This window comes from Argiope bruennichi, chromosome 1, assembly GCF_947563725.1.
Source record: "Argiope bruennichi chromosome 1, qqArgBrue1.1, whole genome shotgun sequence".
NCBI classification, from domain to species: Eukaryota; Metazoa; Arthropoda; class Arachnida; order Araneae; family Araneidae; genus Argiope; species Argiope bruennichi.
Window position 1 is genome coordinate 122,696,122 of NC_079151.1, and position 14,318 is coordinate 122,710,439.

General features: G+C 25.1%; 1 protein-coding gene across 1 annotated transcript in view; it reads right to left on the bottom strand.

Annotated features, from left to right (window-relative positions):
- Positions 1 to 503: 503 nt before the first annotated feature.
- LOC129980700 (zinc finger CCHC domain-containing protein 8-like) overlaps positions 504 to 14,318 on the bottom strand; it is a 28,129-nt gene continuing 14,314 nt past the window's right edge. The window contains exons 7-14 of the mRNA XM_056091085.1: positions 12,211 to 12,330; positions 8,152 to 8,202; positions 7,806 to 7,954; positions 6,031 to 6,072; positions 5,239 to 5,309; positions 2,552 to 2,629; positions 980 to 1,052; positions 504 to 844 (exon numbers count right to left, since the gene is read on the bottom strand). Coding sequence (XP_055947060.1) covers positions 516 to 844; positions 980 to 1,052; positions 2,552 to 2,629; positions 5,239 to 5,309; positions 6,031 to 6,072; positions 7,806 to 7,954; positions 8,152 to 8,202; positions 12,211 to 12,330 — 913 coding nt within the window. The 3' untranslated portion in view covers positions 504 to 515. The remainder of the gene's footprint in view (positions 845 to 979; positions 1,053 to 2,551; positions 2,630 to 5,238; positions 5,310 to 6,030; positions 6,073 to 7,805; positions 7,955 to 8,151; positions 8,203 to 12,210; positions 12,331 to 14,318) is intronic.

A 14,318-nucleotide genomic window follows, 5' to 3' on the forward strand; every position in this document is an offset into this window, starting at 1 on the left:
TTCAAATCCAACACCAAAAGATACCAGGTTAGCAAAGATCAATAAAAGCAATAACAATAAAAAGAAGGAGGAAAGACAATGCATTCTATAATATCTTTAAATGACTTATGGTTCAAATATTTAACAGAAATGCAGTGCAATAATAATCAACTTTTTTGAAAACCAGCATTTAATTATTACGTCTGCTGACAAACTTTCTACAAATTTTGAAAACATATACACAGATTGAAAAAAAAAAAAAAAAAAAGTGCAAACTAATGGTAAAAAAATAAAACTACGAAAAAGAAGACGCAGTTTCTCATAAGATGATAATGTCTAATTAAATACATGAATATATTGTACTCTTGTCGTATAAAAGGTGTGAATATGTCCAATAAAATCTATGAAGATGGAATTAGCAAAATTTGTACTATTGAAATGGTTTGAAATTAACAATTTAAACAGCGAGTAAAAACTCAACAAAAAGTTAAAAGTATAAATAAAAAAAAGAAAGGATTATATACACTAAACAAACATCAACTATCTTTTTTTAAGGTTTGAAGTTTTTTCTGCACATTGCTTAGAACATCTCTCATTTTTTCGTATTTACCTACAGAATCTGGAAGATTTTCGAAAGGTAAATGTTCGGTAATTCCTTGAGCAAATTTATCGAGTTCTGGGAGCTTTTTAAAACGATTTCCCTGTGGGAGGATCGGAGTACCTGGAGATTGGGATATTGAGGTTCCTAGTGATTTTTGTATCGATGTGCCATTAGAAGTATTAAACGAATGAGAATCTTGTTTTTTGGGTGTTGAGCAATTTTCAGGTGGCAATTGCGAAAATGAGACATTAGCATCATTTGTTCCTGATTTAAAAGAAAGAAAACAATTGAAAAATCAGTAATTTATAAGAATAAAAAAATAGTAATGAAATTTATTTAGCAATTGAAATGACACCTTAAATTAATCATAATTAAACGTTTTATGCATTTACTGCTTACCATTTCGAACCTTCTTAGCTTCCTCTTCTTCCGCTGAATTAACATTTTTTCTTTTATTTGTGTTATTAGCATTCTAATAAAAAAGAATACCGAATCAAAAACATATTTTTTATATATATCTTAAGTTATTGATATATTTTATTGCTGGATGTAATGTTAAAAAAATTAGAAAATTCTTATTCCCATAAGTGAACATATATATATGTATACTGATATTTAAAAATCTAATTTAAATCTTAATTAATTTTCAAATTTTTATTTTAAATTAGACCATGTTAATTTCATTCTAAAATGTTCTCTTATTTCCTCCTCCAATTCCACTTTTTTTTATTTAATTAATTCTACATGCATTCTAGAAAAAAAATTCTTCTTTTGATATTATAATTTTGATTTATTTCAATCTGAAAAGCTTAATTTGTACAAGAAACAAACGATCATAAAAGATATGTCAGTCTACATCACAACAAAAGAGCAAAAATGACCAATCTTCTTTTTTCCAAAAGGTTTTCCTTCAGTGACTTTACTACCGAGACTTTAACAAGGATTTCTTTGATACATGTAGATTTAGGAAAGGGTCTCTTTGGCATCTTAAAAAGAATGTTTTAAGTATTAAGGAATTTTATCCCTTCGCTCAAAGCATGAGAACATGCTGAATACATCAGTTTTCCATGCTGTGTGCAGAATTAAATTTTTAAAAAAAAATTGGATCAGGAAATAATAGAACATTTTAGAATGAAATTAACATGTAGTAATTTAAAATAAAAATTTGGAAATACCATTATATATATGATTATTTTTTTTAATAAATGTAATACTTCAATCTTTTGTCAAAAGATAATATCATTCCACACATTGAATTGGAGTTATGTCACCATTCCTCTTAATATTCAGTTGAAGGAACTACTAATCCATTGTTCATCAAATAAATATTTCTGTACATTTTATTTCTTTCTCTTTCAGTTTAGGCTTCTGAAGAAAGAGAATGGCCTAGCTAGGAAATGCAACTTATGTTTAAAATTTAAGTTCAACTATTTATATTTTGGATAAATATTCTTATAAACTGATCAAATACTACTTCAAACATTATAATCTATAACTAATTGAGGTTTTGTGCTATATTAATACAGTACCAGTATTATGCTCACACATATTCATATAAAATAGAGATATTCAAGAAATGCTTAAATATATTTGCTTTTATTCAATTTAAAACGTAGGGCAGACACTGACATGATAAAAAAAAAAAGGGAATTATTCATTAAGTTGGAATAGATTATATAAAATGATTCTTAAATATTTTGTTTCTTCAATTCATGAAAAAATAAAATTATACACACTATTTAAGTTAGCTTAGAATGATTTAAAGTTGCAGGAATTTTAATTTGACTATTTGTTAAGAAAGTTAAGAAAAGATATAGTAAAGTGTATAATGAAATTAAAATGTTTAGTAAAGTTGGTAAGACTTCCACAGCTGGCTAAAATGGAAAGAAAATATTTTATATGCAAGCCATCATTATAAATTTTTAAATTCAACTGGTTCATAAAAATGATAATAAATGGAATGAAACTTACAACTGTATTTTCTGCCTTTAAAACTTCACTTAATTGTTGATGAGCTTGAATTGGAACCATACCCATACTTTTCCACTCCTTTACAACAGAAAACAAGCAAACCATATACAGAATGAAAAAATAAATATATTAACATAATAACTTTGGGTTTTTTTAAAAAAATCAGTAGATAATTTATTTAATTTTGCGTGAAATTTATAAAAGCTAAGTTTATATTCGTGAAAGACATTAGAAGTTAAAATTCTATGAAGTATAAAAACTTAAAAATTAAAATTAATCAAAAAATATAGAAAAGAAATATTTTGAAAGAAAATTAGCATAAATTGTGCTAAATTATCATTACTATTTTGAAGCTGCATGAAAGTTATTTTTGACACAAACCTCATTTTTAAGACCTGGAAGCCATTATGATTAAGTACAAAAACGAGTAATTAATTTGAGTACTTAATTTAAATATTTATGTTAAAATTATTTTTTACTCTTTCCCCACAAATTTTATTAAAGATTTGATTACCCAAACTGTATCTCAGAAATGATAATATCGTTTTAAAGATTTAGAAGGGGTATATTTTACCATCCACAGATTTTAATAGAAACTGACAGATAATATATCAACACAAGATTTCTCATAAAATAAACGGGGATAAAAGTGTTATAGCCACCATATTTCTACCAAATGAATTCGGCAACTTTCGAAGTTTGTGGCATAAAGCATTATTTTTAATTTCAAACAGCATGAACATAAATATTTTTAATTGCGTGGTAAAGTGTAAAGAAAATCAATTTCAAATTATCAGTCTTTAATGTTATTATGAGTAAAAATTTCCATATAACATAAATACATATTTTTTAACAGGATTAAGTGTATTATATGCATTTTATATTAAATTTTTTGAAATAAAAAAAAATCAATGAAATGCATAAATGTTTTTATATTCTTCTAATGCATGAAAATTTTCACAAAAACAATTGTTCATATTTCTTTTTAAAGCTCTTTTTAAATAGTTAAAGTTAAATGGTCAAATTTTCTGAATAAGTTTAGCAAAACTTTGTTCAAAGCTTACAACACAATTTTATAATTTTTTTTTTTTTTTTTTTTTGTGATATGCCCCTTTAGATCACAGAACATTTGTATTTAAAAACCCATAATGTAGTTATCTCTATTAATATTGAAAAAGAATATTGCCTGTTAACATATTACATAAATATACTTAGTGAGTGGAAATGTGCAGTGACTTATTCAAAAATCAATATGGAAATTTCAATTACAAAATAAGTGAAATTTCAAATTTTTTTAATGATTATTTCTAAAAAAATAACTAAACAAAAATCATTTTTACTCTATCTTGAAATTGAAAAGTTGAATTCAGAGACATAAATGTGATTGTTGCATAATATTTCGGTAAATTTAATTAATGTTTAAATATTATTTGTAACAATAGTTTTCACTACCAAAAATTTAACTCAAACTTCATTGTTTTGAATGTCTATAAAGAAACTGTTATTCTTCTGTTAAAAAAGTTAATTAAATTTCAGATAACTTTAAAAAAAATTTTACTTTACTCTTAAACTACAAAATTGCAGTAAATGGTTTTATTGTCTATGAAAATTAATTTTTTTTTTCTATTTCTATATGATTTAAAACCACAAATAATTTTATTTCAGAATTAGATTTGTCATGTTATTTATTTTAAGAATGCAAGAACTATTTAGAAATTTTTTTTATAATTTTTAAAGAATTGGATGTTTTTTATTGTGCATTTCATAAAAAAATGGCACTTTATTTTATTTTTTTCTTACATTATTAATTGATTATTCACAAATGTGAACTAACTATACTAAATGTGAATTTAAAAAATAATAATAAATGCAATCATTGTATTTATCACTTGAGTTGTATGTAACTTCAATGATTAAATATTTTTATGTAAATCATATAAATTTTTTGCCAAAATTTAATCTTTTTAGATATTTTGTAGCTCATGAATGCTAATTTAGTCAGGTGTATTAACTATGAATATATGGTCATTCATATTTCACAATCATATGTAATGAAATGTTTCTTTTCTTTTAATGTACATGAATGATTTATATGGCTCTTATGACATTTTATAAAACAGTAGGTGCTCAGTTTAAGGGTAAACGTAATAATTTGTTATTAATTGTAGATTAAATATTTATAACTTTATATAATTAGATATGTGATGAAATTATTTTAATTTATTTCAAACCTGAACAAAATGACAACATCATTAATTTCATAATTTTAGAAATTTATTCTTTTTAGCTTTTTTAAAACAATTTTAAATAAGGGCCTAAGTCACTGACTTAATAAATGCAAAACATGCAATACAGTTTTGTTTTGTTTAAGTATCAAAAGTTAGATAAAAATAGTAAGAATTTTGTTAAAACAGCAAATAGTCACTAAAATTTAGTACCTAACACTTTTTTTTTGGCAATTTTTCAACTAATTTCTTACTTGTTTGTAGTAATTAATTAGATTTAGAATATCAAAGATTAAATCAACAACTAAATTTAAGTTAGGTGACATTAAGAGATTATGGTTAGTTTGCAAAATGCAAATCATTTAATTTTAAAAATGTTCCATATATTAAGACAATAATTGCTGTTAATAGTACTGATCCACATATATTCTTGCATCGAAAGTCACTGAATAATTAACTTACATCTTTGACATTGGGAGGAAGAGGGCAATTAAATCCTGGATATTCTATAAATTTTTTTGAATCATATTTTTCTAAAAAAAAAAGAAAAAGAGAATTAAGATGTTAATATTAAAAAAAAAAAGGAAGATATTTTAAAATAGATATAAAACAATTATAAAAACATAATATATTTTTTTAAAAAATTAATTGAATATATCATGTAAGGTATCTTCTAAAACTGAATTATAAGTCAAAGTTATATAAATTTTATTATATATTTTGAAATGAGATTTCATATTAAACACAAACTCAAAATGCTTTATAAAAAATTTAAGATAAAAAATTTTCATATTTTTTAAATACAAATTATTGGAAACTAACAACTTAGCTAAAACAAACTGATTTTACATTAACCCACAACAGACTAAAAAATAAATCTCAAATCATACTTCATCAAATTATACTTTCTTCGTTGATTCTTGTTCCAATCTTATCAAATTTGGGATGGCAACTAATATTGTTTCACAATACCTAGCTTCTTTTTCTATTCTTTATTTAAATAATAATCATAACTAATTCAAAATTATTTAATTTCAAAACATACTATGCAAGACTTCATTTTAGAATATTTAATTGTTCATTAAAAATTAATTTAATTTAACTAATTCATCAAAATCATTTAACATTGAATCAAAACACAGAAATCACATTTACTTCAAATCTTTTTGTATGTATTTGAATATTTCTCCGAAATAAAAATTACATAGAAGAAAAGCAACTTCTTGTACCTTTAAAAAAAAAAAAAAAACTTACTTTCATATTCTGATGCTTCAGAAGATTCGCCATCAGAAATAGCTAAGACATAAAAACACAATTAACAGAAATTTATAATGAAAAAAAAAGCATTTATATAATAATATTCTTAATTACTGAATAGCACAACAGAAAAGCCATAGCTTAAAAACCTTATAAGGAAAATTTGAAATATGGGATAAGTTTAAAATTATGATTTAAAATTCAAGTTGAAAAATTACACTTAAGTTACATTTTAAAAATGTTCATTATTGGAATCAAACCATTAATATTAAATAAAACATTCCTCAGATATTGCATATTATCTTGAAGCATATGACATCTGCTCATACAGAAAAGCATATTATATCTACTCATTTAACTTCAAAAACATTCTGAAATATACAAAAGAAATGTAAATATATAAAAAAAGATCACAAATTGCATAAAAATTTTTTGCACATTACTGGAAACATGAAAAAAAAAAAAAAAAACAACTGGTTGATTGGTGAAAAAATATAAATTAAATCGAATATTTCTACAAACACAAGAAATCCAAAGAAAAACTAACGAGAGAATTTTCGAAATCCGAGTTCAATGTCAACTTACAGGAATAAAATGGGGCACAAGTTCCACATCAAGGTAAACTAATAGGAAAAGATTATATCATTTAAAAAATTATTAATTATTACTTTCTTAATTAATGGTTGATAATTAATAATTGGTAGTTATATACAAATTGCATAGACATGTCAATGAACTCAGAAAAAGTTTTTTAATGATGTTTCAAATCATTGCTTTCATATTTAGCTTTTCTTTTTTTCTAATAAGGAATTAAAGATGAAGAATGATAGAATCTATATATTCCAATCAACAACCTTGCTGTCATTATTTTCAAATTTAAACTTCTCAAGACATTTCTACGAAATTCATGCATGATGTTCTTTTGGAATTGTTCCTAAACACACTGATTATAATTATCTTATAATCTTTACTAGTTAATCTTGGTTATAAATGACCTGAATTCACATTCCTTATAATAATAATGTATTGGAAAAGAAAAAGAAAAAAAGATTTTAATCCTTTATACTCATTATGATTTGTTTAATAAAATTTGATTAATATATTCTTAATAATGGTTAAGAAAAAGGGCCATATTTCATTATATTCAATTGCATCTAATTATTTAATTTTTTTTATCTTGATATTGTTATAATTTATATTAATGAAATTTTCTGAAACGTAAGACAGAAGAAAGAAACCAAGAATTATAAAATGCTAATGTGGGTATAATTTAGTTTCTTTTTCAGGAAAATAATTGAACAAATATATTAAATTCATAATCGAAAAAGTGGTTAAAATCATTAAGAAGTAAAAATATAAGAACTTTCTAAAAAATATTAGTCAGGTAAGAAGAAGAAAAATATTTGTTGAGATTCAAATTATATTGAAAATGTGTCAAGCCATAAAAGTGAAATTGGAATCAACCAAAATAACAAGACAATTCAAAAATTCAAATGCAACCTTCCTTTTTTTTCCCAAAATATTTTATATAGAAAATATTTAATATTATTTTTATACTAACTGAAAAAAAATATGTAAAATGAACTGACAGGACATTGTCAAATTCAGAAGATTAAAATAAGAATTCAAATTACAAAAAATAAATTAATAAGATATAAAATCAAATTGCTTTCATTATTAACCTTCATCAATCATAGCCATTTCTTAAATTTAATGATTCAAAAAACAAGGCAATCAAGAAAATAATCAAATAAACAAATCTGCCTACCAACCTTTGCCTTCTTCATCATACAAGGACAATCCTGATGTTTCAAGTTTAGCATCATCCATCCATCCAGGTGGGTACCCTATTACTCTCATTTTGTATATATATGGCGGTAACTGATTGTCCTTTAAACCTAAAGCTTTACGAACTTCAGAGCTAAAATGAATTGTTTCATTAATGTAATTACAGGATGAATCATAAATGCTTAAATAAAATTATAATTTCATATATTATAAAACAGAATTTTTAAAAAATTGGATATTATAAACATTTTTGATAAAGTTTTTCCGTTTTTAAAAAAATAAAGAAACATATTTTAAAATAATAAAGTTAAAATACTTTTTAAAATTTACCTGATAGTTCCTGGTTTGATTGAATTTTTCCTTTCTTCTTCATGATATCGACTTGAAATATAAATAAATGGTTTAAAAAATTGTTAATAAAATTCTGACAAATGTGATAATAAACATTCACTTTTATTAACAATAAATCTTGCTAGAATGAAATTAATCAGGAAACTTATTCAAAGCATATATACATCAATAAAAGACACATGGGGGAAAAAAAATAAAAACACTATTTTATTAAATAAATAAATCATAAATAGTAAAAATAAACAAAATAAAAATGGTTATTGCTCAGATTACATTGCTCACATTTTAAAAGCTATATGCTGAATTTTTCAAAGCTTGTGTGAACAATTCAGTAATTATACTTTAATGAACAAATTAAACGCCCACAGAAATTTTTTTAAAAATAGAATGAAATCTACAATCACAAATTTTGAGTTATCATGTGAGAACATTATTATTTTTAATTCATTATTTGTCTTAATTAATTTAAGTCATTAACTAGTTTAAACCGGTTTGAAACAATCAATATTTTTAAATGTTCAATTTTCAATCACAAAACAATCACGAGACTTCTCTATTGGTCTATATATATATATGTAACAAATTCGAATCCTGTCGGCTTTTTAATATGTAATATTATTTGTTGCGAAGCATGATGCAGTTTGAAGACAATGAAGATACTTTTAATTTCGTGACGTCGTTTTATTTCATTTTGAAGAAGCAAGCATATGTACAAGCGACGAGCACACAGAACTACACAGAGAGGAATGAGGGAAGAGCTCTCGGACATTTTATCCCTGGTCTTATATAACCTATAATTTTGATAGGGAAAACATTTCTTCACAGTGCTAATGTATTATGAGATTTCGATAGGGATTTTCATTACAGGCGCCGAGAAGGTAGGGGAAACAAAGGGAGATTTTAAAAAAGAATTTGCTTGATCAGCGGTATGTTATCTCTTCACGCGCAGTGTGGGAAAGTTAGATTTTAGCTGATTCAACAATTTAACAAAGCTTCTCTTGAATTAATTAAGTAGAGACAGTGGAATTGGATCACGAAATAAGAGAATATTTTAGAATGAAGTTACTATGGGCTAAATTAAGATGAAGTTACTATGAAAATTAATTAAATTGAAATTAGAGTTAAAATATCATTACATATATATATATATATACATGTAATGATATTTTAAATTCTTTAATAGAAGTTAATTTTCAAAGCTTATTTTAATTTAGCCCATCGTAACTTCATTCTAAAATATTCTTTTATTTTGTGATCCAATTCCACTTTCTGTTTAATTAATTCCTCTGTAAAACTAATGCACCATCAGTACTACATATCAAATCAAAGTGATACTTCATTTAATACGCTGCCCTTGTCAAAGGTCATTACATCGGAATGCGGCCGGAAATACTATGTTATATAAGGGTAGTGATCATTTGTTTGACCCTTTTTGCTTCTTTCTTACTTTTGCTTTTGTGCCGCTTTGCATCTGCTTGTATATAAATTACTTTCCCGAGATGGATATTAAAGTGAGAATAAAACAAAAGTAAAAATGCAACGTCTCGTCTATGTCTTCAAACCTGCACTCTGCTTCAACTAAAATAATATTACATATTATTTAGTCGACAGAATTCGAAAATGTTATATATATATATATATATATGATAATTTTAATATTGATAATATTAAAATTATTTATAATAATAATCATACTTTTTATAATAATAATTTTTTTAAACTTTCATTTTCCATTTTTTCTAGCTGGCAAACAAAGTTCTGGATCTCGATCGATTTTGAGATGAAATAGGAGCTAAGATAATACCTTAAAGGTATCTGACTGCAGTAAAGCAGCAAATTGGGGTAAAATTAACAATTTTTTTTATTGCTTTATTTTAAAGACTATTTATTTGGATCTCCAAATCTGTGTTTGCTTTATATTTAGGAATAATAAAATCTAAATTATGGAATTTTTTATAAAAATACTGTATTTGAAAATGGAATCGGATATTTTCCCATCACTTTATCAAATAAACAGTACTCAGAATTATAAAATAATTCACAATTTGCACTACTAGTTCATTTTTATCTGTACCAGAATACTTTAGTGAATGTTTCCAACCCAATTTTAAAATAAAAAACGAATTAAAAATTAATCAGTGAATTAAATTTTATATTGCTAACAACTTATTACGATTTAACGAAAATACATATTGCTGGTACATTACCTACTGATTAAATATTATTTAAAGGTACTCTTTCTGTGATTTAAATGTTATTTATGGATATTCTAATTGTGGATTAAACTTATTTTGAGGTTACGAGTAATTTATGAAGAATCTTTTTTCTTTACTTTTGAAGAAATATTTTTGAATATATTTTTTCCCACTATATATATATATATATATATATATATAATTGCCTTAAAAAAATTTTATTCCATTATCAAAAACTGTTATTAAGATGTTATTTTTTTTTAATACCATATGGGTTTTTATACAAGAATTATATTATTGATTGACTTTTCCGGTTTTAAGGAATTACTCAATACTTTTCCAATTTTAACTATATTTTGATAGTAATTAACGATGAAAGAGCCAAAACTCCCCAAATGTAACACCATAGAACATTAACCTATGAACGATTACTTACAAGAAGAAAACAAGCATCTATATGTGCTTACAAAATATCGTATTATAGCCAACGAATCTCCAATCTTTCACTGTTTATTCATAAGTATCACATTTTTTGTTACTATAATGGAACTTGAGCTTTTTCTATTGTTTATTCAAATATCTGTCCTCTTGCTTTCATTCAATTAATTAAATCTATGTCAAGATTTTTTTATATTTATTTTGCACTCCTTTAAATGAAATAAAGAAAATTTTAAATTAAATTAAATTAATAATTAGGTAGTCCTTGTAAATTTATAAAAATTTCAAGTAAAAAAAAATAGAAATATTTTATTTATATTTAAACACAAAGGAAAAAATACACACATTTATACATATCTTCTTCTTAAACTTTTTACCTACGAAAAAATTCATCTTCCAATGGACTTTTCTGTCTCATACATAGCATGTTGTGACTTAACCGCTAGTTATGATGTCATAGTTCTACATCAACCTTTAAAAAATGCATCTGCTGACAAGGAAGCATATGTAATAATAAAGCAATACTGGTAAAAGCAGGTCAACCTTTTAAAAACGTATCTGCTTTCAAAGAAGCATACATAATAATAATGCTATACTGGTAAAAGCAGGTAAAAAATATATGCAATGAAAAGATGATGAAGAAAATGCCATTTATGCTTTAATCATTGCCTACGTGAATTCGAGCTTTAAAACCCCCTAACCAAAACAACATCATGTTCTCACATGATAATATAAAAGAAAAATATTGGAATACTATAAATGTAAGTAGCTAGCAAATAAAACAGACACATTCAGGCTGAAATTCTAGTCTGCAATAAGTATCAATTTATAATCAGTAAAATTATATTTTTAAATTAAATCAGTTATCTTTTTAAAGTCAGTGATTCTTTTGTATAAATAATAAAACTTTTTTCACTTTGAAGCGTATGATGGTTGATACTATTCTATTTCTGGGGATTTTCATTTCACATTCATTTTTGGATAGTTATAACAAATTGTCCACAAAAAAAAAAAAAAAAAAAAATTAAAACTACATTTATTGCATCAGAGACAGAATAATTTAAGATATAAAAAATTATAATTATATCATTTCTTGCCCAACATGTTATCAAAAACCAAAAGTAAGCCTATTATTTTTGAAAATTGTATTTGTCACCATTATTGGTAAAATCAAATTTATATAATTTTTTCACTTGGAAGCATACTGTGGTTGTTAATATTCTATTAAATATTTCAAAAGTAACAGGTTAACAAAAACAAATGTTTAGTTTAATTTTTTTACGAGTTTGTAGGTAGATAAGGCATTAAAATGTTGTGCATAAAGAAAATGATAATCATTATTAAGTTCAACATTTACCACAAGTTCTTTAAACGCAAGAAAAAATTAGTAAATACAAAAACATACCTAGAATTTTCCATTAGAATATCTTTTCGATTTGCAGCTATTTTAGAACGATTAATTTTCTCAGGACAGTCTTTCATGTGATGATCACCAAGACAATTAAAACATGTCATAGTCTGCACTCTGAAACCAAAATAATAATAAGATGAGAATGCTGGTGACTTTAAAAATAATCATAAACTTCTAAAATACTTCTTTAAAATTATTAGAATAAATGCTGTTTGGTTCATATACACAAAAGCTATATTTTGAACAAGTTGCATTAAAAATGCGATACAATGTAGAAATGAATATTTATTTAAGGATTTAATTAAGAATAAAAACAAAGAATTAAAAATACATCTACATAAAAAAATGAAAAAAAGAGAAGAAAAAAACACCCTGAAGCAACATTTATTAGTACAGAAATAAAGAATTTTTTTAAAAAAATCTACATTAAGAATGTTAAATTAAAGTAATACTATTTTTTCATTATAATTGAAAAATGCTTCTAAAATTCAAATAAATGCAAAAAAAAGTTATTGTTAATTTATTATAAAAGTTCATTGTTAATTTTTTTTTTTATATTCCTTCTATTTGAATAAATGAATTTGATAACTTGGGATTCCTGGATATGTTACTGTAGAAGAAAGACAAATATGTGTGAATTATATAAACAGTGGCTCAAAAAATTGAGAGAACACCTTACTTTTACTTGATAAATGCGGCTTTCAATATAAATAACACATTACCGAGAAGTGCAAATATGTTTTTATTTTTACACATAACAAATGGTTTAATTTAGAGTAAAAATAAAGAAAATTCAACTAAAAACTTCAAAATTGAAAAGTTTCAGAAGCATTTTAAATAAACATACGCAGAATTTTGCCTCAAAAAATTGAGAATACACTAAAGAAATTTTTGTAATATCATGCATAGAAACAAAGTGTCACTTTTAAATTGCATGTCTTTTGGCTCTTATAATGGCCTCTGAGCATCATGGTACCGATTTGACCAATTTTTGGTGGTATCCGAAGATATTTTACCCCATTCTTCTTGCAACACTTGTTTTAAATGGGTTTTGTTTCTAATTTTGTGTTTTTGAACCACTTTTTCGAATATGGCACACAAATATTCAATGGCATTGATGTCAGGGTACTGTGGTGGTGTGTGTAACTGCTGTTTACAATGAAAAAGACACCATATTTTGACGTTACGTGCATTCTGTTTGGGGCCGTTGTCCTGCTGGAAAATGGAATATCCATCTAAACCCAAATTTTTAACACTTTCCTTTAGATTGCTGCGACCATATGGTTCATCCAACTTGTTGCCGAAACGTTACAAATTATAGGTAGAAGTGTAAGTGCTGAAACTGTACTAAATGCCATTAGAAAAGCTGGATATAAAAGTCGCATTGTTAGAGAGAAACCGTTCATCAGCTTGCAAATTCAGAAAATGCATTTGAAGTTCAATTTGAAGTGCAAATACTCATCAATTGAAGAGCAATAACCTTTGGACGAAAGCTACATTTAGTAATGAAAGAAAACTCAACATTTTTTGGCAGTGACAACCATCGTACTGTATGGAGAAAGCCTAATACTGCTTTGGATCCCAAAACTTTGCGTCCTACAGTTAAACATGATGGTGACTCCGTCATGATTTGAGGTTACATGGCTTCATCCGGGGTAGGAAATTTAATTTTTATAGATGGCATTATAAATGATATGGTTTACTTGGATATACTTCGCAGCAATCTAAAGGAAAGTGCTAATAATTTGGGTTTAGATGGAAATTTCATTTTCCAGTAAGACAACGATCCCAAACAGAATACACGTCACTTCAAAATATGGTGTCTTTTTCATTGTAAATAGCATTTGCACACACCACCACAGTACCCCGACATCAGTATCATTTCTTTGGTGTATTCTCAATTTTTTGAGGCAAAATTCTGCGTATGTGTATTTAAAATGCTTCTGAAACTTTTCAATTTTGAAGTTTTTCATTGGTTTTTCTTTATTTTTACTCTAAATTACACCATTTGTTATGTGTAAAAAGTAAAAACATGTTTGCACTTCCCGGTAATGTGTTATTTATATTGAAAGCCGCGTTTATCAAGTAAAAGTAAGGTGTAT